This window comes from Barbus barbus (genome assembly GCF_936440315.1).
Source record: "Barbus barbus genome assembly, chromosome: 3".
Lineage (NCBI taxonomy): Eukaryota > Metazoa > Chordata > Actinopteri > Cypriniformes > Cyprinidae > Barbus > Barbus barbus.
Window position 1 is genome coordinate 18,399,807 of NC_136731.1, and position 21,413 is coordinate 18,421,219.

The 21,413-nt window shown below is 38.3% G+C and overlaps 2 protein-coding genes across 3 annotated transcripts; both read right to left on the reverse strand.

The window, feature by feature from the left end:
- Positions 1–7,527: 7,527 nt before the first annotated feature.
- On the reverse strand, positions 7,528–12,217 carry LOC306850371 (nuclear body protein SP140-like protein). 2 transcript variants are annotated; one of them, XM_079385968.1, is made up of 13 exons: positions 11,989–12,217; positions 11,727–11,825; positions 11,222–11,355; positions 10,943–10,996; positions 10,447–10,480; positions 10,175–10,324; positions 9,674–9,807; positions 9,144–9,212; positions 8,885–9,003; positions 8,702–8,804; positions 8,523–8,582; positions 8,274–8,414; positions 7,528–8,187 (listed from the first exon to the last, which is right to left on the reverse strand). In XM_079385968.1, the coding sequence occupies exons 1-13, from the start codon at positions 12,083–12,085 to the stop codon at positions 8,119–8,121; spliced, it is 1,263 nt and encodes a 420-aa protein (XP_079242094.1). In that variant the 5' UTR covers positions 12,086–12,217; the 3' UTR covers positions 7,528–8,118. The 2 variants fall into 2 exon arrangements, with proteins under 2 accessions (XP_079242094.1, XP_079242095.1); XM_079385969.1 differs by lacking the exon at positions 11,989–12,217 and having other exon boundaries at positions 11,222–11,350; positions 11,727–11,767.
- Positions 12,218–15,334: 3,117 nt separating this feature from the next.
- LOC306848892 (uncharacterized protein) lies at positions 15,335–18,907 on the reverse strand. Its single transcript, XM_079383678.1, has 8 exons — positions 18,802–18,907; positions 17,774–17,945; positions 17,514–17,682; positions 17,240–17,413; positions 17,059–17,127; positions 16,806–16,898; positions 15,757–15,893; positions 15,335–15,603 (listed from the first exon to the last, which is right to left on the reverse strand). Exons 1-8 carry the CDS (start codon positions 18,876–18,878, stop codon positions 15,550–15,552), a joined length of 945 nt encoding a protein of 314 aa, XP_079239804.1. The 5' UTR covers positions 18,879–18,907; the 3' UTR covers positions 15,335–15,549.
- Positions 18,908–21,413: the final 2,506 nt, after the last annotated feature.

Below are 21,413 nucleotides of genomic sequence, written 5' to 3' on the forward strand. Positions count from 1 at the left end.
CCATTTACTTGCTGCCACCTACTGGCGGTTTTAATTTCACATTTTGTCTATTTTTTCATGTTTTAAATTATTTTAAATATCAGTATACAACGTTTTTTGTTAATATATATATATATATATATGTGTGTGTGTGTCTGTGTGCTTCTTTTCCGTCAATGCATCATCAGCTCCAATGGCGCAGATGATAAAGTGCATGCCATGGTTTTTTTGCCTAACTTTTTTTTCTCCCTTTTCAAATCTCATATCACATCGTAAAGGTATTTATTTTCAATAAAAATTAAGGAAATAACCAAAAAGTTGAAAATAAAGTATCGGGTGGGATTAGGGTAGGTGTAGGGAGTGCTTTATTGTATCAATAACTTGGCATCCATTTAATAATTAGAATTAAAATTTTAATTTACACTGAATACGTTATTATTGCGTACTGTTTTATAATGTACTACAATACTGAAGTGCAGATAATTGCCACTATTTGCAACAAGTAGTATAAATAGCAGAAAATCCTGCTATTTTAACAGTGTAAATAGAATCTATAGCTATTTGCACTTAGTGTAAATAGCATATCGTTAAAAATCCTGCTATTTTCACTTAGTGTAAATAGTATCTATCGCTAAGAAAATATGCTATTTTCACTCAGTGTAAATAGCATCTATCACTATTTACACTTCAAATAGCCGCTGCCTTACAAGTATCGGTCGTGAGTGGTATCGCCCATCCCTACCCCGAAGCACTGTGTCTTCTTTTGAATTGCACCCAGGAGGCCTGAATTACAATCTTGCACTACAGCGCCACACTGGTCAAACCGCATTATTGCAAGCTGTTACATTAGGTCATATGAGATCAAACGTCAACTTAACAACGTTGTTGATAATGTCAACTAATTATTTCAGCCCTATACTGCAGTGGCATGTCTGGTCTTCAACGAGCCCAAAAGGGCCTATGTCACACCTCTCTTTATCTCCCTGCACTTGTTACCGGTTACAGCTTGCATCAAGTTTAAGACTTTGATGCTTGTGTATAACAAGCAACAGCACCTATACTTCCACTCACTCTTAAGAATCTACATCCCCTCCAGAAGCCTGAGATCTACAAGTGAGCGACGCCTCATGTTACCATCACAGAGAGGCACAAAATCACTTTCCAGAACATTTTCGTTCACCGTCCTGGCTGGTGGAATGATCTTCCCACCCCCATCAGGAATGCTGAATCCCTGACAATTTTTAAGCGACAACTGAAAACTCATCTCTTTCATCACCATTTGACTTCATTCTAAATTAAAAAAGAAAAAGAAAAAGAAAAGAAAAACTTTGCATTCCCTTTCCTTAGTCTCTCTCTATCTAGCTTGTACTAATCTGAACAATGCCTGAAACTTTATATTATGAGCACTTCCTGTGTTTTTTTCCCTCTTTATGATGAATTGTTTGTTGTATTCCTCAATTGTAAGTCGCTTTGGATAAAAGCATCTGCTAAATGAATAAATTCATGAATAAAAGACTTGTGTTATTAAAAATTTAGAATGGCCTGTTAAACTGTGTTTAATGTTTGTGGAATCTGTCAGTGCAAATGAGTTCATGGTCCTCCATCGTGATATGCATTAAAACAAAATAGTTAAGAAAGTTAAAAATAAATTGCACTTACTCTCTTGGAATGACTCATTACTCTTTCTTTTCCTTGGTCCTGGTTCCTGACAATGTTCAGAAGTTTTTGTATTGTCTTTATTATTAGCCTTTGAGAAGTGAGAACCTGTTACACGGAAATATAATACTTTAGCTTGCATGTACAAAGACAATGTTTTCAATAAATTGGTCATTAAGATGATGATTATGGATTTGATTGCTTACCCATGATACCTATGTCCTACAGCAGATCAGACCTATCCCTTTTCCAGCTTAAATTAGGATAACTGCATCAGAGAGCAGCACTGTGAGTTTCTGAGAAAAAGTGAGGCAAAGGGGGAAAAAAAAGTTTTAAAATCTGATACAAGTAAACAAAATCAAAACTGATTTATTAAAAGATGATTCATACTTTATAAATCGATAAGCACATCAAATACAAACACAATAGGGTGTGCTGTTGCATGTATTACTATGTGTCACATGATATGAATGCTTGCAAATCCAGATCAACTCTGTCATCTGCTTACAGTTGAAAAACTCTCTTACAATCAACACTCGTCTACTAATCAAATTTCGAGAGTCTCTAACTCTTTTTACACACATTTTGCATTAAGAAAATAGGTATATTGAATCATTCTGTTATAACATAGTTGAGAATCATCTTTATACAAAGTTTTGAAAAAAAAAAAAAACTTAAACTAAAAATGTATTGGTGATTTAAAAAAATCAGTTGTTTTTACCCATGCATGTTCATTCATGTCTTTTTAGTTTTTCAAAGAAATTGAGTCCCGATGTCCTCAAACAAGGACATAGCATAACTTATGAATGAAATATCATTAAAAGTTTTTTTTTTACATTATTCTAAATGCTCTAAACAATTTAAAGACATGAAAAAAACTATTTTTTCCCTAAAACTTTTCTCGGGTCTTAAGAGGTTAACTTAATTTTCTAAAAACTGGCTATTTACACAAAGCTCTTAATCACCATTGCCAATAGTACAACAGATTAAAAAATGTGTACAGTGAGCATCACTGTTAATAGCATAATATTCTGAAATACAACACACCTTACCTTTGCCACACAGCCAAATGAAATATTCCGACATCTTCCTGGTTCAGTCTATTATATTACACCAGTCTATTAACACACCCACATAGGCAAATAAAAGAAGGGTAACCTGAGCTTCCCTCATTTTCATTGGTAATGTTTGAGGGTAATTCATGTGTGTAATTCATTCTGTGTGTTGATGGCTTGTACCACTATTTGCTGTGAGATAGGACCCTGAAGAAAGCAGATTGTTGGACCTGCTATAGCCTACTGGTTTCAGATATCAAATGTAAACATAATAAATTATTAATACACATTTTAACGAATGCCTGCCAATAAGAAAATTTAATTTGTATCCATCTTAGAAACTTCTGCTCGTGGCTTTGGAATCTTGGGGTCTATTCTTATCGATATATAATATTTTTATTATAATCAATATTCAATATGTTTCAATATTCCTATACTGAAATTGTTTACTTAAGTATTTAATTTTGTTTTTGTGTGTGTGTGTTTATTTTTGTAAGCATTTGTATTTTAAAATACATTGGCTGTGAGGATACTAATATAAAGCGCGTGAGCAACGGACTGATGCAGTAACTTTAAAAATTTTAAAATTTCTAAAATGTTTAAAAATACCCTTATATAAAGTACAAAACACAATGTACCAAATCGCAAAAAAAAAAAAAAAAAAGCCATGACACAAATAAATTGCGGACTCCGGGGTATGAAATAGTATTCTAATATAAAGTCAAATCAGTATAACAAACGTACCGTCTGATGATTCCAGAGTCTGGAGGATAAACTGAGCAGCTCTTTCTCCTCACATAGCACACTGAGGCAGAAATGAAACTTAACAGCAACGAAACGAAAGGAAGACTTAACGATTACCATTTTTCCCCCAGCTCTTGTCAAACCTGTCAGGGCTGTGCGAAGTGGGGCTCCATGGCCCTTTTTCTTTTGTGTTTACCTTGGTGCAGGCAAACTTTTCTGAAAATGTTTCAAAGCGTGCATTCGAGTGGGGGGAAACTCCTCCATACTGTTTTCCCCAAAATAATCACTAGATAAAGTCAAGATAATTTTTTTTTTTTTTGGTAGAATATCACAGTTAGGCCTATATGAGAATAAGGGCTGTAGATAGGTAGTAGCCTACATGTTATTTAAGAAACATATTATGTATTTTCAGAATGACATACCTAGTCAAATGCATGCATTCAAACCTAGTCTGTGGGGTAAAACGCCCCCCAGTGGCCATGGCATATTACTGTAGTTACTCTGTTCTGAACATCAAATCCTTTGTTTTTCCATCAAATGTATTCTAACTAGGTGGTTGAATAAAAATATTTGGACTTTATATTTAAAATTACAGCTAAGAAACATCAGCTAAGAATCTCTTTAAAATAGGCTATTATAATTTGGTAATTCATAAATACTGATTACAATCTTTTTAATTTTAAGCTAAAACTGCCTGTAACTGATTTTGCTGTAAAGGTATAAAACAAAATTCTTTGTCAGACTGGGGACATTTTACCCAACCTGTGGGGCAAAATGCCCCTTTGGTACAAATGTAATTTTTGTTAAAAATCTAATAACATGAAAACTCTGTGTAACAGAACTGTTTGTTTAGTTTCCTTTTTGTCCTTATTTGGTTCTTCCTGTTTTAGTTTGTGTCCTAGTTTTGTTAATTAATGATCGTCATCACCTGTGTTTAATTAATTACCTTGTTTCCTCGTTTGTTCCAGCCCCTTTATAAGTCCTCAGTTCTGCCTTTGTGTTTGTCTGATCTTAAGTTAACATATTGTCTTACGTGTGTTGAAGCTGTTTATTAAAAGATTCCTTTTTGTTTATACTTTCGTCGTGCGCCTTTTTGCCACAACCACCAGACCGTTACAGAAGATCAGACCGAAACTGAAGACGCAGCCGACGCCTGCTAGGATGCAGTTCGTCGACCGTTTTATTTCTTTAATTCAGCAGAACCCCTCATTCTATGGTTATGCTGAGGAGTTCTGCAAGCTCGCAGCGGCAGTGGACCTGCACGATGCAGCCATCCTCCATCTGTTCCGGCTCGGGGCCAGTTACCTCTATCCTATGGACCTCCCAGACACGACAGGATTATGTTGGAGAATGGGGATTTTCCAGTGTCTGGGAAGTGTCCGGGCCCGAGTCGGAACTAATCCTCCGTCCGCTGCGAGGAAAATTCCGCCGTCCGCAACAATGTTAATTCCGCCTATTGAAGAGGCGATGAATGTTCCACCCGTTGCGAAGAGGATACCGCCGCAACCTGCGATGAACGTTACGCCATTCACGGCGATGAGGGTCCAGCCCACCAGAGTTCCCGCTGGTCCCGTCCAGCCCACCTGAGTTCCCGCTGGTCCCGTCCAGCCCACCTGAGTTCCCGCTGGTCCCGTCCAGCCCACCTGAGTTCCCGCTGGTCCCGTCCAGCCCCGCGCCTCCGGTGCGCCCTCTAAAGTCCACGCTGCAAGAGCGCCCTCTAATGTCCGTGCTGCAAGTGCGCCCTCCTGCGTCCCCGCTGGTCCCGTCCAGCTCTCCTTCGTCTCCGCTGGTTCTATCCAGCTTCGCGCCTCCCGTGCGCCCTCAAATGTCCGCGCCGCAAGAGCGCCCTCAAGTGTCTGCGCCACAAGAGCGCCCTCACGAGTCTGCGCTGCAAGAGCGCCCTCCTGCATCTATGCTGGTCCCGTCCAGCTCTCCTTCGTCTCCGCTGGTCCCGTCCAGCTCCGCGCCTCCAGAGCGCCCTCAAGTGCCCGCTCCTCCAGAGCGCCCTCAAGTGCCCGCTCCTCCAGAGCGCCCCCAAGTGCCCGCTCCTCCCGAGCGCCCCCAAGAGTCCGCTCCTCCTGAGCGCCCCCAAGCGCCCGCTCCTCCAGAGCGCCCCCAAGCGCCCGATCCTCCAGAGCGGCCCCAAGAACCCGCTCCTCCAATGTGGGCCCCAGAGGGGAACTTTCCCAAATAAATTTTTGGGGGGGGCCATATAGCCGCAGTTTGTGTGGCCAGGCCAAAGGCCAAGGCCACAAAGGACCCAGATCCATCATGGCCTCCCGAGGACCCCGATCCACCATGGCCGCCCGAGGATCCAGATCCGCCATGGTCGCCCGAGGACCCTGATCCGCCAAGGCCGCCCGAGGACCCTGATCCGCCAAGGCCGCCCGAGGACCCCGACCCGCCATGGCTGCCCGAGGATCCAGATCCGCCATGGTCGCCCGAGGACCCTGATCCGCCAAGGCCGCCCGAGGACCCCGACCCGCCATGGCCGCCCGAGGATCCAGATCCGCCATGGTCGCCCGAGGACCCTGATCCGCCATGGCCGCCCGAGGACCCCAACCCGCCATGGCCGCCCGAGGATCCAGATCCGCCATGGTCGCCCGAGGACCCTGATCCGCCATGGTCGTCCAAGGACCCGGGTCCATCTTGGCCTTCCAAGGCCCCAGATCCGCCCATGGTCTCCCGAATCTCCAGTCCTGCCATGGCCTCCTAAGGCTCCGGATCCACCAGGGATTCCCAAGTCTCCAGTTCCGCCATGGCCTCCCAAATCTCCAGTCCTGACATGGGGTGCTTCTCAATATCCCTCCTCGCTTCCTCACTCCTCCGTCCTCCATCCTATGACCCGGAAACCGATCGAGCTTAGCCATCTTGAAGGACATCTCAATTCTCTAATTGCACCGTGAGGAGGCGAGGAACGAGGAGTGAGGAGCCTTCCAAAGGAGCTATGAGCGAGGATACACAGGTGTATCCTATGCGGAAGTCTTTTTCATCGAAAAACCTGACGCACGTGTAAATTCTCCTCCCCCTTCTCATCTGTTGTAATAATTTTGAATTTATATTTTACCTTTGCAATTTAAATAAACCATACATGTCATATATTTCAACAGGGCATCTTGCTTTATTAATGTTTATTTTGAAAGTCTTAAAAAAAAAAAACTTTAACAACATAAGGGCAGATCCATTTTGCGCAGCTGATGACGCTCTAAAGTGATGCTAAAGGGAGCGAGGATATATCATTTCACTTGATTCAATTCCTCCATCCTCGCGTCTTTTATGTGCATCCTTCCCTCGTATCCTGAAGGGGTGGAGCTAAGATGCGAGGAAAGGACGCAAGGAAAGGAAACGAGGATGCACAAATAAGAATTGAGAAGCTCCCAGGGTCTCCCAAGGCTCCTGATCCGTCCTGGAGGCTTCACTGTCCTAGCCTGGTTCTGCTCCAGCCTCCAGGACGCCCGCCCCCCCTCCCCGATGTTACTGTTACGGTGCGGGACGCACCTTCCGGGAGGGGGGCGATATCTGTAACAGAACTGTTTGTTTAGTTTCCTTTGTGTCCTTATTTGGTTCTTCCTGTTTTAGTTTGTGTCCTAGTTTTGTTAATTAATGATCGTCATCACCTGTGTTTAATTAATTACCTTGTTTCCTCGTTTGTTCCAGCCCCTTTATAAGTCCTCAGTTCTGCCTTTGTGTTTGTCTGATCTTAAGTTAACATATTGTCTTACGTGTGTTGAAGCTGTTTATTAAAAGATTCCTTTTTGTTTATACTTTCGTCGTGCGCCTTTTTGCCACAACCACCAGACCGTTACACTCTGGACATTTTTCATACTGTTTATAATTTAGGCCAATGTCATTGCCTCTAAAACTATAATAACTAATCTGGACATATTTTACTTTTAACAGAAAAAAAGGTGTGCATTTCCCCCCACTCTACCCTATGTACTGGCACACAAAGGGAAACAAACATTTGCAAGACACAGTAATTTTATAAAATAATTATCTGCACTACTTGAATAGCATGAAATGGAGGGACTCCTCCACCTTGAGCTGTCTTGAGCTGTGGTTGGTACACACTCTTGACACAGAAAAACTTAGCCAGGGTAGTGACATATTTATTTTTTGACAGGATCAAATGAGAGATGAGGGATAGAAGTGTGGATCTGATTGAAAATCAAACTATAAAAACAACAGATGAAACATTCACAAAAAGAATATACAGTAATAAATTTGCTGATGGTTATGGGCTGTGCTGCACATTGGTCTAGGTAAAGGAGGGCCATCAGTTCCTTTGGATGATTATTTTGTACTGTCAGTTCAGCCTATGTAATGACCTGAAACAAACACACGCACGCACGCGCACACACACGCACACACACACACTCTTTTTATATTATTTGAGATACCCATTGTACCATTGTCTAAACTGAAACTCTATTTTATTTATACCTTAATAAGAAGAACATTAATAAATATTCCCCACCTCACCACGTTCAATGCAAAACACAACAACAGCAACAACAAAAACTCATTGGTTTTGGACCAATCATGTAAATTACATACTTCGAATTAAACCCCTTTTTTCAAAAGGTGGTGAGTTGAATGCACTGTAAGTAATTGTTTATAACTAAACGCCTTTGTAATGTCTAAATATTTTTTCCTTTTTTTTCCTTCTTTTTAAGGTGTGATGTTACAGGGGCTTAAAGACCATTTCAAACAGTTCCTTCAGCCTAGAGGTCATTCTACTGAAGTCATTATCCTACAGGAAAAGAAATGGAAAAAAAGACTGAATTTAGTCTAGGGAAAAAAGACATATGAATTGATTAGCTACATTTCCAAACTCACCCTTTTGGCTGTGCAGTGGTGGAAAACATATTCAATAGCTGTGATAAACTCTCGCACTGTTTGATAGTCATTATTCTCCAAGTTCAGCTTCACTCTGCCCAGCATCATGGGACCACAGATGTTCTCACTGTATCCTGGAACCTGGACACCAGCAGCGCAGATGTCACATGCATGTACACCACGTATAAGAGCTTTACATATTCAAATGACCTAGAACAGGTCAGACACACAAAGGCAGATGATATTTACATTGGCACAGGGGTCAGTCATGCTCTCACGTAGCAGGTGTAACAGCAGGTATTGGCAGTGCTAGAACAAACAACAAACAAACCCATAAGTGTTCATTTTTTTTCCCTGTACAATGAAAGAAATGTTTTGGACTCCATTGACTTCCATTTTATGGACTAAAAAAATTGCATAAACTTTACCAGTGTGTACTGAGAGACTGGACTGCTCAAAACATCCTGTTGGGTCCTTTGACTAGAACTTTCCACATTCTTCATCACACAAAATGTGCAGCTCCACTGGCTTCTGTACACACAATACACACAGTGTTACACAAAGCCACATGTTTAGTCTGTCTAATCCAGTATGAATTCTGTCGCTCTCACCCAGATGAGTCTCCATGTACAGCCGGTATGTGACAGTGTGAATGAAAACCTCGTGGACACTCGTCACAACACACAAGCTCTCCTTCAGAGTTACACACGAAACACACGTCATCATTCAGCTGGGACAAGAGTTCATACAGAAATAAACTATACTGTTATTAAGCTCATTGTAGAAATAATTTCAAATGCCAGCAGTTCTGATGATTTTGGTGGTCTTGATGCTTTGACTTGACTATAATTGTGAGTGATGTTGTCTTACTAGGTTCTGATCCGGTTCTTGGCAGATCTCACAATCACAGTTTACTGCATGTGGTTCCAAAACTCCTTTCTGAAAGTATGTGAAAACACATCAGTATTGTGTATACTGCAAAAACATTTGATCAGACCCTGCCATGCCAACAGACATAGTATGAAAAATAAAATATGGAAGTCAATGGCTACAGAACAGAAAAGAAGAAAAAACTCATTTAGGTTTGGAACAACTTGAGGTTTTTTGAGTGAGCTGTCCCTTTAAAGTATATAAACACTTACGAACCCCATAAAAATAACACTGATTGTAGCCATATAAATACGGTGCAAACATCAGGTGTAATCATGTGTAATCTCTAAACTTCTCCCAGGTTTTCGTAGGTTTTAATATGAATATAAAACAATGCTAAAGGACCCTCATGGGATCATCATGGCACAATGTGATCACCTCGTTTGTTGATAGCCCGAATTTAATCAATTTGAATTTGAAATTTTCAAAATTCTAATTTTAAATGTTTACTATTTAGTGTTTTCTTTTACCGTTATAAGCTTCCCAAGAGGCATTCCATGGGACACAATGTCTTTCTTCCATGTTCCATCTGGTTTGCTCAATTTGATGAAATCCTCAGGCGTCAGCCAGAAGCTCTCTGTTCTTATGCATCTCTTGCAACGCCCTGAGATAAAGACAATACTGAGTCAAAAAGTCTTGCACCACTGCAGTCAAGCAGTGCATTTACATTCATTGCCAATATGTGAGAGAAAAAGCTTTAGGGGACTCTGCCTACAAATACCCTGATAGCGCCTCTTGTGGAGGTGTCATCTTAAAAAGTGCAGAGAAATATACCCTCAGCAAGGTATCTCAGGTTTTGCAGAAATGTAGGCAGAGTGACATATTTCCAATGAGCCTGGCTTGCAAGAAACAGATAACTTGTCTTCAAAATTTGTATTTATTTTTTTTATAAATTTTTATTTTGTATGTAAACCACTAACAACATATTAACATTCATAACAACTGTTATAAAAGCATTTCCACTCACACACCTGTGGAAAATCGACTTTTGTGTAGAATGCCAGAATCAGAACCACAGGTAACAGGTAGGACTGGACCTTCAAACACGCTCATGTCAATAGTGTCATCATTGTCATCATCATCATCATCATCTTCATTGTCTTCAATCTTTTCATGTGATTCTACAACAAATACACAAATATTCACTAAACAGAATATGACGTCTTTCTTATTCTGAATAATTGTTGTAATGATAAAGGAATGTTCCTCCAAAAAAGAAAGAAAATAGTCCCCATTTACTCACCCTGTTTTTTCAAACCCACGTGGCTTTTTTTCTTCTGCAGAACACAAAAGGAGAAATTTTGGTAGCACTTTATTTTACAGTCCTGTTACTCATGTACATGCTATGTACTAGTAATTACAATAACTAGGTAAAAACTACAGTAGGTACTAACCCTGACCCTACCCCATGTAGTTACCTTATTTTACCAGTACTTTCTTTACACCGTAAGTACATGTAAGCGCACATACTGTAAAATAAATTGAAAACTTAATTTTTGATGAATATCTTGGTCACTCTTAAGTCACATTTGAAAGCTTCGGCCTAGAAAGGTTAAGTCCTCCATGAAATCTGGTCTACAATGATCGAAAAGATGTGTGCTCCGGGTGTGTGTTCACGGTGTGTGTGTGTTCACTGCTGTGTGTGTGCACTTTGGATGGGTTAAATGCAGAGCACAAATTCTGAGTATGGGTCACCATAGTTGGCCATATGTCACTTTCACTTTCAAAAGCAGCCAAACCTTTGCAATCTGAACCCTGCTTGTTTTAAAGGTTGTAGCTGGAAGAAATCCATCCTATGAACAGAAAAAGAACAAAGTTAGAATTTGTCATAAACATATTTATACTGTATATGACAGTAGTTGTTTATATTATCTGCATTGTGTCCATTTTTTTATTTAATTTGTGATAGATGATTTACTAACAGATCAGAATCAACATTCACCAAGTATACATGAAAAAAAAAAAAAAATAAAAAAAAAATATTGCATTAGTTAAACCCGTTACTGAGCCTTATGCACCTCTATGAGTTTCTGGAGGGGAATCCCACTGCAAAGAATGCTGGTCCTCCACTTTTTATTCTTCTCCTTCATACCAAACCTCTCAAACTCAGTAGGCTTGAACCATTGTTCCTCACTGAAGATGCACTTCTGCTCTGAAGACAGAAAAGTGGTCTATGATCAACCACTACTGGAATGACTTTTGTTTTCATCTGGATGTTCTAAATCAGTGATCCTCAAATCTGGCTCGCGAGATCCACTTTCATGCAGAGTTTAGCTCTAACCCTAACCAAACACACCTGAGCATGCTAATCAATGTCTTCAGGATCATTAGAAAATCCCAGGTAGGTGAGTTTGATCAGGGTTAGAGCTAAACTCTGCAGGAAAAGTGGCTCTCGCGAGCCAGATTTGAGGATCACTGATCTAAATGCTCCAGAATTACAATCTTGAGACATTCAAAAAACGTGTAGCTCTTCATAAACATCACTCAATTATTTAACATGTAGAAACACATTTTTGCACCTACTATCATAATACTTCTTCAAATACAGGACACCCTCTTTATAGCCACATGTAACAGGAAGCTGAGATTTGTTTTGAGTGTTTTTTTGTCCTGAAGATGATTCTGAAACAAGTAAAATAAAAATAAGTTAGGTAAAGAAGAAACATACTTCTCAATAACATATTTGGCAGTGTAAAATGTGAATCTCTTGTTATTTCAAAGAGCATCTACTTGATTAATCACTATTTTGTCATTGTATTAGTAAAAAAAATGTTCCTGGACTTACTGGGGCAGTTTTGTCTCTTGACTTGTTTCTTCTTCTTAGGTGTAGAATGGGAGGACGACCCCTTCTGCTGTCTCTTCTTACAGGTTTGTTTCTTCATCCTCCTCTATTCAGTCACATTCTAGAATGATCTGAAAGAGTCATTTCGTGAAGGAGACTGTCGTATCTTCAGCATTATTTGAACAGCAGGAAGTAGACGGGTTCCTCCATGTTGAGTTGTCTTTGGTGTAATATCTCCCCTCCCACACACACAGAATAGAAACTGAAAGCTGCTTCCTGGTCCAGTGCCTTTATCTGAGTGAAAATGAAACTATAAAAAAAACATTCACAAAAGGATATAATTCTCATCCATGTAAATATTTTTTAATAACTTAATTTATTAGTTATGAAAAAAATAACATGATTAAAATATTTTAACATAGTTAACGCACTGGCCCCGCCCCCAGACATGTGGAGATCGGGCACAAATAACTCTTTTTGACTTTCTCAAATTGTGTAAATCCACTTCGTGTTCAGAGTATAGTTTTTTATCCACAGTAATTTCAAACTTGTCTAGTACAAATATGTTGCTTTGTTTCATAAATACAGTGTATACGTTTTTCTTTATTTACCCTCAAAAATTGTTTGAGATGTGAAAAAAGTGAAATGTGACAACATGGCCCGTAGGTTGGGTACACTGTAACAGCTGAGGGGCACATTGTGACATGACCATATGACAGCCTAAAATGTTATCTGATCTTATGAAAAAAATATACAAGACAAACTAAAATATTTTGTCAATAAAATAAAATAATTAATGACGTTTTTTAATAATTAAAAGTAATCTGATTTTGGAGTTTGACAATGAACACATGGCAACCATGCCTGGGACGGCCCTCATAAACGAGCCAAAATGCTTTCCATGTTTTAAATAATAATTCCTGAAAATTAAACAGTGATTGTCAGTCTTTATTCACCTGTTTCTCGTATTTCTCATTAAAATGTATTAAAGTAAATAGTGAATTGCATCGCTAATGTCATAGAATAGCACGGCAGGGCAGATTGTAAAGCAGTGTTACAACTTACCCCATCTGAGCAACTTTAATTTAAAACCGGCTAGTGTCTTCTGCTAGTTATCGAAGCATCTGAACTGATAAATAACAGATTGGAGATTAAAATAATAACAGATTTGTCTAATTTTAAATTACTAATAAAAACTGAGATGAAAAATTTACTTAAGCCAGAAATATAATTTTACTATGGTAAAATAAATGTTCAGCGATATCTTCAAAAGACTTTTGAATTTTGGCACACTTTTTTTCTCTATATAATGTTGATATGGTAACTAGTATGGTAACTATGGTAACTTTGGAAGCAAAGATGAAGTTCTCAAGGTGAATGCATACCTTGACTCTAGGGGTCAAACAACTAAAAATCAAGTCAGAAATCTTGGGGTGATTCTGGAGACAGACCTTAGTTTCAGTAGTCATGTCAAAGCAGTAACTAAATCAGCATACTATCATCTCAAAAACATTGCAAGAATTAGATGTTTTGTTTCCAGCCAAGACTTGGAGAAACTTGTTCATGCCTTTATCACCAGCAGGGTGGATTACTGTAATGGTCTCCTCACCGTCCTTCCCAAGAAGACCATTAGACAACTGCAGCTCATCCAGAACGCTGCTGCCAGGATTCTGACTAGAACCAGAACATCTGAGCATATCACACCAGTCCTCAGGTCCTTACACTGGCTTCCAGTTACATTTAGGATTGATTTTAAAGTACTTTTACTTGTTTATAAGTCACTCAATGGCCCAGGACCTAAATATATTGCTGATATGCTCACTGAATATAAACCGAACAGACCACTCAGATCATTAGCATAGAGTCAGTTAGAAATACCAAGGGTTCACACAAACGGCACCTTTTACTTCCCGAAACCGTTCTGGTAGCTTTTCCCCCCTCAACGCTCTCGATGGCGGGGCAGCCAGGGGGTATACGGAGATCCCGTCAGTGGAACGGTCGGTTGCGATGCAGCTGTGTCCAAATGCTGCTTCCATCTGGCATGGCAAACTGTGTCTCCCTTCCCGGGCATGCAAGTATTCATCTAGTCTGACTGGCAGTGCTTATGCGGCCTGTGGAGAGGCAAACGGAAGAGATGGAGGAAGCAGCTCTTTGGGAGATGGTGATCACACCACTCCTTCCCCAGGAGGAGGCCCGGGTGGAGAATATTTTTTTTTTGTTTTCCTTTTGTTTGGTACCCAAAACCTCAACAAAAGAGTGGTTCCCTCTATCTTTGGGTCCCAATAGGGCACGAAGAGCAGTGGAAGGAGCAGAACCATACCACTCTCGCCTGCAGGCAGCAGTGGGTGGTTTGAGGGCACGACCAAGCCTTCTCATGCACCCTTCCCAGACAGCGACATAGTTTTGGCCCAGATCCGGCCCACATCTAGCCAGTGTGAAATCCATGCGGGCCAAATGTGGGCCGGATCTAGGCCGACACTGGTTGCAAATGCCCAACAATAGAACCAGGTATGTGTTACATAATCAGATTCCAAAAATCAAGTACCTGTAATTAGATTAAATTATATTTTGAAATACTCGTAATCAGACTACAGTTACTCTTTACTGATTAAATGATTACATATTATTCACACAATAGCAATAAATATTCATAATTTATTGATTCTCCCTAATTCCTCTTTTTCATCTTTACTTCCTAAATTAGCCTACCGCTTATATACATTCAGAAAGTCTTCCAGTTTTGTGGACATTCACAGAAAGACCAGTCATTAGTCAGGTGGATAATTACACAGAAAATTGAGAGGCCACACAGCATTTGACCACTGGGTTTACAAAAATCTTTTCAGGTTTAAGAAGTGCTTCAACATTACATCAACTACTGATAAACTAATTTTTATCTATTTACTTATTAATTTATTTATCACTCAGTAAGTTATTTAAGTCTTTGGAAGGCCTTTGTCTTTGAAACACATTAAAATGCACAAATTCACATGATTACTTTTTTGTCATTTGAGCATCTTTCCCCTAATATATTTACTTGAGTTTTTAAAATAAATATTTTATTGATTAAGTGTCACATTTTCATTTTCACAGTTTTCTGAGATTGGTTTATGGTCACATGACATGCAGGTAAACAAATAATATATACATATATATATATATATATATATTTAGTAAGTGTTTTATTTTGATATTATTTTTAAATTATTTATTTTACTTTCACATATAATTATTAGCTATTCATTAAACTCACAAACCCCCTGCAGAACCCCAGTTTGGGAAATCTTGACATAATGTAATGTTTAATGCACATGTGTGGTTAATAAAAACGAATGGAATATATTTTCTTACTCTTTGTATTATTTATAGCAATATACCTCACCTTCCTGTTCTGTCAGTGAGTTTCTTATAAAACATTGCTGCCCTCTTCATGTAAAGGCAACATAGCTATTAAACAGGGAAGCTTTATTTCATAGTCCATTCATTGACTGAGTTTAAATTAGTGGATTCATGAGCTCAGTATATTAAGTGACAGAAAATGCAAAATAAATAATGCATGGTACATCATTTGCGAAGGGTAAACTTTCCATTAAGTTTAGGTCTCTTCAAAATATTCATCTGAAAAGAAAAAGAGACCAGGTTAGAAGAAAATAGCTTTTTGTTTTGTTTTGTTTCAAAGACTACAATTAGGTCACAGAACTGAAAAGATATTGTTTCATTTTGGACAAAATGCATTCAAGACACATTAGCATCAACTCTTCCTGTTCTCACCTCCATGAGACTCTTGAGGGTTGTGCCTTGGCATAATATACTTGTTTTCCAGGACTTGCATGATTCTTTTCCACCCATTTTCTCAAAAATATAAGGGGATATCATTTCTCTGCTATATTTTATGCAGTACCTCTTTCCTGAAAATAAAGTTGCATTTTAATGTTAATAAATCAGCTGTGTAAATGATCTATGTATAGAGTAAGTCAGATAATTCTCATCAATTAATTAGAAAATGTATTTGAATATTAAATAACTGTAATGTGAAAGTCGTGTTGGAAAAAAACACATACAAAAACAAAAAAACAATGACAGTAGATCACGTTGTAAAAACTGGGGTTTTATGGCAAATGTAACATTTGAAAAATATATTTTGTTAAAGGAATTGTTCACTCAAAAATTGGTTGAAAATGAACTCACCCTAAAGCCTTAAAATATGTAGACTGTTTCTTCAACAGAGCAGATTTGGGGAAATTTAGCATTACATAATTTGCTCACCAGGGGATTCTATGCAGTTAATGGGTGCCGTCAGAATAAAAATGTCTTAAATTATGATTTTGTTTCATTCAAAAACACAGCTTTTCACTTCACATAGCGATTGATTGAGTCATGTGGATTACTTGTGCATTATTGTGATGTTTTTATCAGCTGTTGGACTCTCATTCTGATGGCACCCATTCAATGCAGAGGATCCATTGGTGAGTAAGAGATGTAATGCTTAATTTCTACAAATCTGTTCCAATGAACAACATTCATTAGGTCTGGGGTGAGTACATTTTCAGCAATTTTTCATTATTGGGTGAAGTATTCCTTTAACCCACTTTGTCAATTAAATGCTCACCTAAAATAATATTAATATTAATAGGCCTGTACTAATTATTTTCGATGTCAGGAAAAAAGCAAACAAAGGAAATTTTAAAAATCGCTATTTTGAAACAACTATGTAAAACAAAAGAGCATAAATGCAGTACTCTTTATTGTTATAATGTTATAATGCTTCGAGAAAGAAGGTTATGCTGCTTTGAGATATTTAAACATTGAGCATAACTTACTGTTATACAATGCTTCTCTGTCTAATAAGGCCTCTTTGTTCCCACATGTGACAGGAAGCCATCTCTTGTGTTCAGGCATGTTCCAGAGATCCTCTTTGAGAGAAGAGGGGAAAAAGCATTTCATTAAAATGAACAAATTATTTTACTATATGTTTCATTTTGTTATGAATAATGGTGGGAAGGCACACAAAGTGTCCAGCAAATGTGTGTTCATGCCAAAAGGTGTTTAATTAAATAAAAATTTAACCGCAACCTCCTCTCCTATGCAAGGACGGACGGAAAAAACACTCTTGTGTACTGGAGTCTGGAGGGCTCTGAAGTTCTGGAGAATTTTTCAAAATAAAAAACAGAACGGTTTCAAAACTTAATGTCATTATTTAGACAGACAGATAAAAAGATAAAGTGGTCAATCAATTATCTGACTTAGAACGCACCTCTCTTCATGCGTTTATCTGTTGTCCTCTGGCTGTTAGTGCTTTGTGATGATGGTCCAGCTTGGTCACTCACAGAGTTGCTCTCTGTCCTTCTCTTTTTAATCTCTCTTTCTTTTCCTGTGCCTCGATTCTTAGCTCTTTCTCTAATTTTTCTGTTTAGCTGACTCTTAAGAGCTGAGAAATTAGAAACTATAATTAGAAAATAAATCGGCAATGCTGAAGTGTAATATTACAATAAAGCTACTCTCAGATGGAGACTAGCAGGATTTCTCACAGTTCATCAGGTCTGCAGTGATTTCAGAGAGTTGAGAGTATCGCTGTAAAATATGCTCCTGGGCCACACATTGCCAGAACTTTCTAACATTCCTCTTTCCACGTTTTTCAATATAATCCAAGGCACAATACACACCATTATCTTCACCAGTGTTCTCAAGCTTTTGCTTCTAAAAAAGAGAAGCAAAAATTTAAAATTTTAAACCTTTTCTGCTTCTATATTGATATATTATTGGTCTGAAATTTTAAGATCAAGCTTACATGGAGCTCATCTGTAATGAGTCTGTTGTCCTTGAGATGTCGGAGAAACATCAACGGCTCTTCTATTGTTGACATCTTTGTCTTGTTTTCGCAGAAATGATTAAACAACTTATCCTCTGTAAAAAATCCAAAGTCCATAGTGGTGGTGGCGGTGTTTTTAATGTTTCTTCTGCTAAAAAAGAACAGATTTAGAATAACTAAATTTGTAATATGTACCTATGAATTTAGTAGTTCTGCTCAAATAATGTTTTATTAATTGTATTTTATTAAACACAACAAGCATTGGCCCATTGTAATGCAATTACAACCATGCCGCATACTACATACACAAACACTTTATAGGCAATATTAAAAACAATAGTTTTACAGACACTAGGTATGAGTCTTTAAAGTGTGCTGCAGCAAATATGAATATTGTGCGATCAGAGTGAGACAAATATACTGTCATGTGTTAAAAAGGATTAAATAAAACTATTACTATTATTCTTTGTGTCAGAAAATGGCTTTGACCAAACATGCAATGCTTGTGTGCTCATGTCAGCTGTTGAACTCACTAGATAATTTGATAGTCAAATGCCGTCTTTTACAAATGATTTTTGAATGACATTGTTATATAAATTACAATTTCTTCCATTCGTGATCAGTCTCTGTAATACAATCATGCCTTTATCATTTTAACCATTACAAGATTTTACATTTTGGCGACTGCATGTACAATTTATAATTATCTTTATATAATGTTATTTTACATAACATAATTCATTTGAACAATATGCTAAAATTGCATGTATGCTTTCATAATAAATTATTTTTTAAACAATCTTGCACTATTTTATAGAGAAAAAAGTGTCTTTAACCATACAGTAATGTAAAGGTACCCAGTTGAAAGTGACTCACCCTGATGCAGAAACAAAACTGAAAGTTGCTTTCTGGATTGTTACTTTGGAACTTGAGTAATTAAATGTGATAAAGAAAACAACAGATCGGGAAAAAAATGGAATTACTAATAATTGCATTAATGTACTCACCTTGCTGTGTCCACGATTTTCTGTCTATTTTTCTGCTTCTCTTTTTCTTTTATGAAGTCAGTTTCGTATACACACATCTACTTTCCTTTTACATGCTCCACCTGACCACACCTTTCACATTAGACCTGCCTTCCTCACGCCCACCTGATCACTTACTATTACAAAAACCTTCATATTATAAAAAGGTTTTTGAAGTTAAAATTCATTTAAAATTAAAACAAACACTCCTCACATTTTAACATGAAATAGCAGGTTGTAAAAAACAAACAAAAACAAATATAGCTGGAAGCAGAAACAGACAGGACCATGAAATATGTGGCAAGCATATTGCGAAATGGTGATCTTGCCATGCAGAATTCAAACCAACAATCTTTGGGACAAGTGATCAGTCAATGAATGGTGTGATGATGAGCCTTTAGACGTTTGTGGAGTAAATATGACTTGAATGGTTTGCCTGAATTTGATTGAACTGAATTGTGGCTTCTGAATCTCATGACAGTTTAAACTTTAACAGCATTCAGCATTTAATAAGTGACAGGCATAAAAAATGAATTCACTGTTTTCTTACGCCATTCATTCTAAGCTTAGGAGACTTAGATGAGATTCTCCTATATCTCTTATTTTTGTATCAAAAGCATTTCAGATGTTTCTCCTAAAATTCCTGAGGAGAAATAGAAGTAGACACAAATGAGACATGAGAAATATTTGAGAACAAACGAGTCAAACCTGAGAATGTGCTGCAAAAAAAAAAAAAAAAAAATAGAATAGAGTATCTCTTTACTGTCTTGCTGCAATAGTTTGCAATCCAAACCATTACGGTTCTGTCTCAACCTCGCTCTAAAAACACACGCAGAAGGCTACGTAACACTGCTAACCTGCGCCCTATCTCTACATCTTCCACTGTACCTCTTTCTTTCTCTGTGGGTCTTTGGAATTGCCAGTCAGCTGTCAACAAAGCCGACTTCATTTCTGCTTTTTCCTTACATTCCACACTCAGCATCCTGGGCTTGACTGAGACCTGGATTCGTCCAGAAGACTCGGCAACCCCAGCTGCTCTCTCTAACAATTTCTCTTTCTCTCACACCCCTAGGCAAGTTGGCCGGGGTGGGGGCACTGGTTTGCTCATTTCTAACAATTGGAAATACTCTACCCACTCTCCCCTAGGCAATCTCAACTCATTTGAATATCATGCCATTACTGTAACAGCTCCTATAAGACTCCAGATTGTGGTAATCTACCGTCCCCCTGGCCAAATTCTAGCAACCTTCCTAGATGAGCTGGACGGACTGCTGTCCTCTTTCATGGAGGATGGCACTCCACTCTTAGTGTTCGGCGATTTCAACATTCACCTAGACAGGCCTTATGCTACAGACTTCCAGTCACTCCTAGCTTCAGTTGATCTCAAACGCCTCAAAACTACTAGCACGCACAAATCAGGCAACCAACTCGACTTAATTTACACACGCAATTGTTCTACAGATAACATTCTGGTACAACCACTACATATCTCGGACCATTTCTTCATTACATTTACTTTACATTTTGCTAGACCGGGTGCCACCATCTCCACGTAACTTTGAGCTACTTGTAATTAAAAAAAATGTTGAAACTTAGTTAACTAAATTTGTTTATTTAAATGTAGATTAAATAAATTGATTGCAACCACTTCCTTAATTTTTTTTTAGTAAATTCAATTAATCATTTTTTTTTCAGTGTGGATGTTTTGAACATGCCTAGATGCTACAGATTACTGATATATCAGACATAACCGAATCCTTTAAGAAGTTTGCCACCTACCCTTATTATATTTCTGCAAATACAGGATGCCTTCTTTGTGACAGGGAGTTTGCTTTTAACTTCTTTTTTTTTACATTTACATTTATCTGACGCTTTTATCCAAAGCGACTTACAATTGCTCTATATGTCAGAGGTCGCACGCCTCTGGAGCAACTAGGGGTTAAGTGTCTTGCTCAGGGACACATTGGTGTTCGAACCCGGGTCTCTCACACCAAAGGCATGTGTCTTATCCACTGCGCCATCACCACCCCATATTTTTTTTTAAATACAAGTGGAAAACAGAATGTACTGATTCAATTAGAATCCGAATCAGAATGAGCTTTATTGGCCAAGTATGTTTACACGTGCGAGGAATTTGTTTTAGTGACAGAAGCTCCACAGTGCAACAGAAAGACAGCAACAGGACAGGACACATATAATAAAAGAATAATACAACTATCCAAATAGGCAATGTACAAAACAGCAAAAACACAATATATAATATAGATAATTATGTGTGTACAGGTCTGATATGTGCAAATTTGAAATGAAAAAATTTGATAAAAAAAGTAAGCAAGTGTGGTGAATAAATAATAGAGTTGTGTGTTCCGCGTTTTATTGTCAAGTGTCAAGTGAATTAGAAATTCAAATAATATTCATTAAGGAATGTGGGATTGGAAATTTAAGAATTTAGATCTGCTGATCCTACATCCTGATCAGAGGCGTCATGCCCATTCAAAGTGAAGGGGCACGTGCCTCCTCAGATTTTTTGAGCCAAGTGGATTTTGAATGCAGCTTTCAAAAGACAAGAAAGAGCCGAATGATATTTTCTATAT

Excerpts from the sequence above, each read along its gene's own strand:
- LOC306850371 (XM_079385968.1), bottom strand. The coding sequence starts at position 12,085 with ATGAAGAAACAAACCTGTAAGAAGAGACAGCAGAAGGGGTCGTCCTCC. Across the intron at positions 11,356-11,726 it reads TTTGAAGAAGTATTATGATA|AGCAGAAGTGCATCTTCAGT; the intron begins GTAGGTGCAAAA and ends TTCTGTCTTCAG. Across the intron at positions 8,188-8,273 it reads ACCACTGCACAGCCAAAAGG|GATAATGACTTCAGTAGAAT; the intron begins GTGAGTTTGGAA and ends CTTTTCCTGTAG.
- LOC306848892 (XM_079383678.1), bottom strand. The coding sequence starts at position 18,878 with ATGTGTGTATACGAAACTGACTTCATAAAAGAAAAAGAGAAGCAGAAA. Across the intron at positions 17,946-18,801 it reads AAAATCGTGGACACAGCAAG|CAGAAGAAACATTAAAAACA; the intron begins GTGAGTACATTA and ends GTTCTTTTTTAG. Across the intron at positions 17,683-17,773 it reads TCATTACAGATGAGCTCCAT|AAGCAAAAGCTTGAGAACAC; the intron begins GTAAGCTTGATC and ends TCTCTTTTTTAG.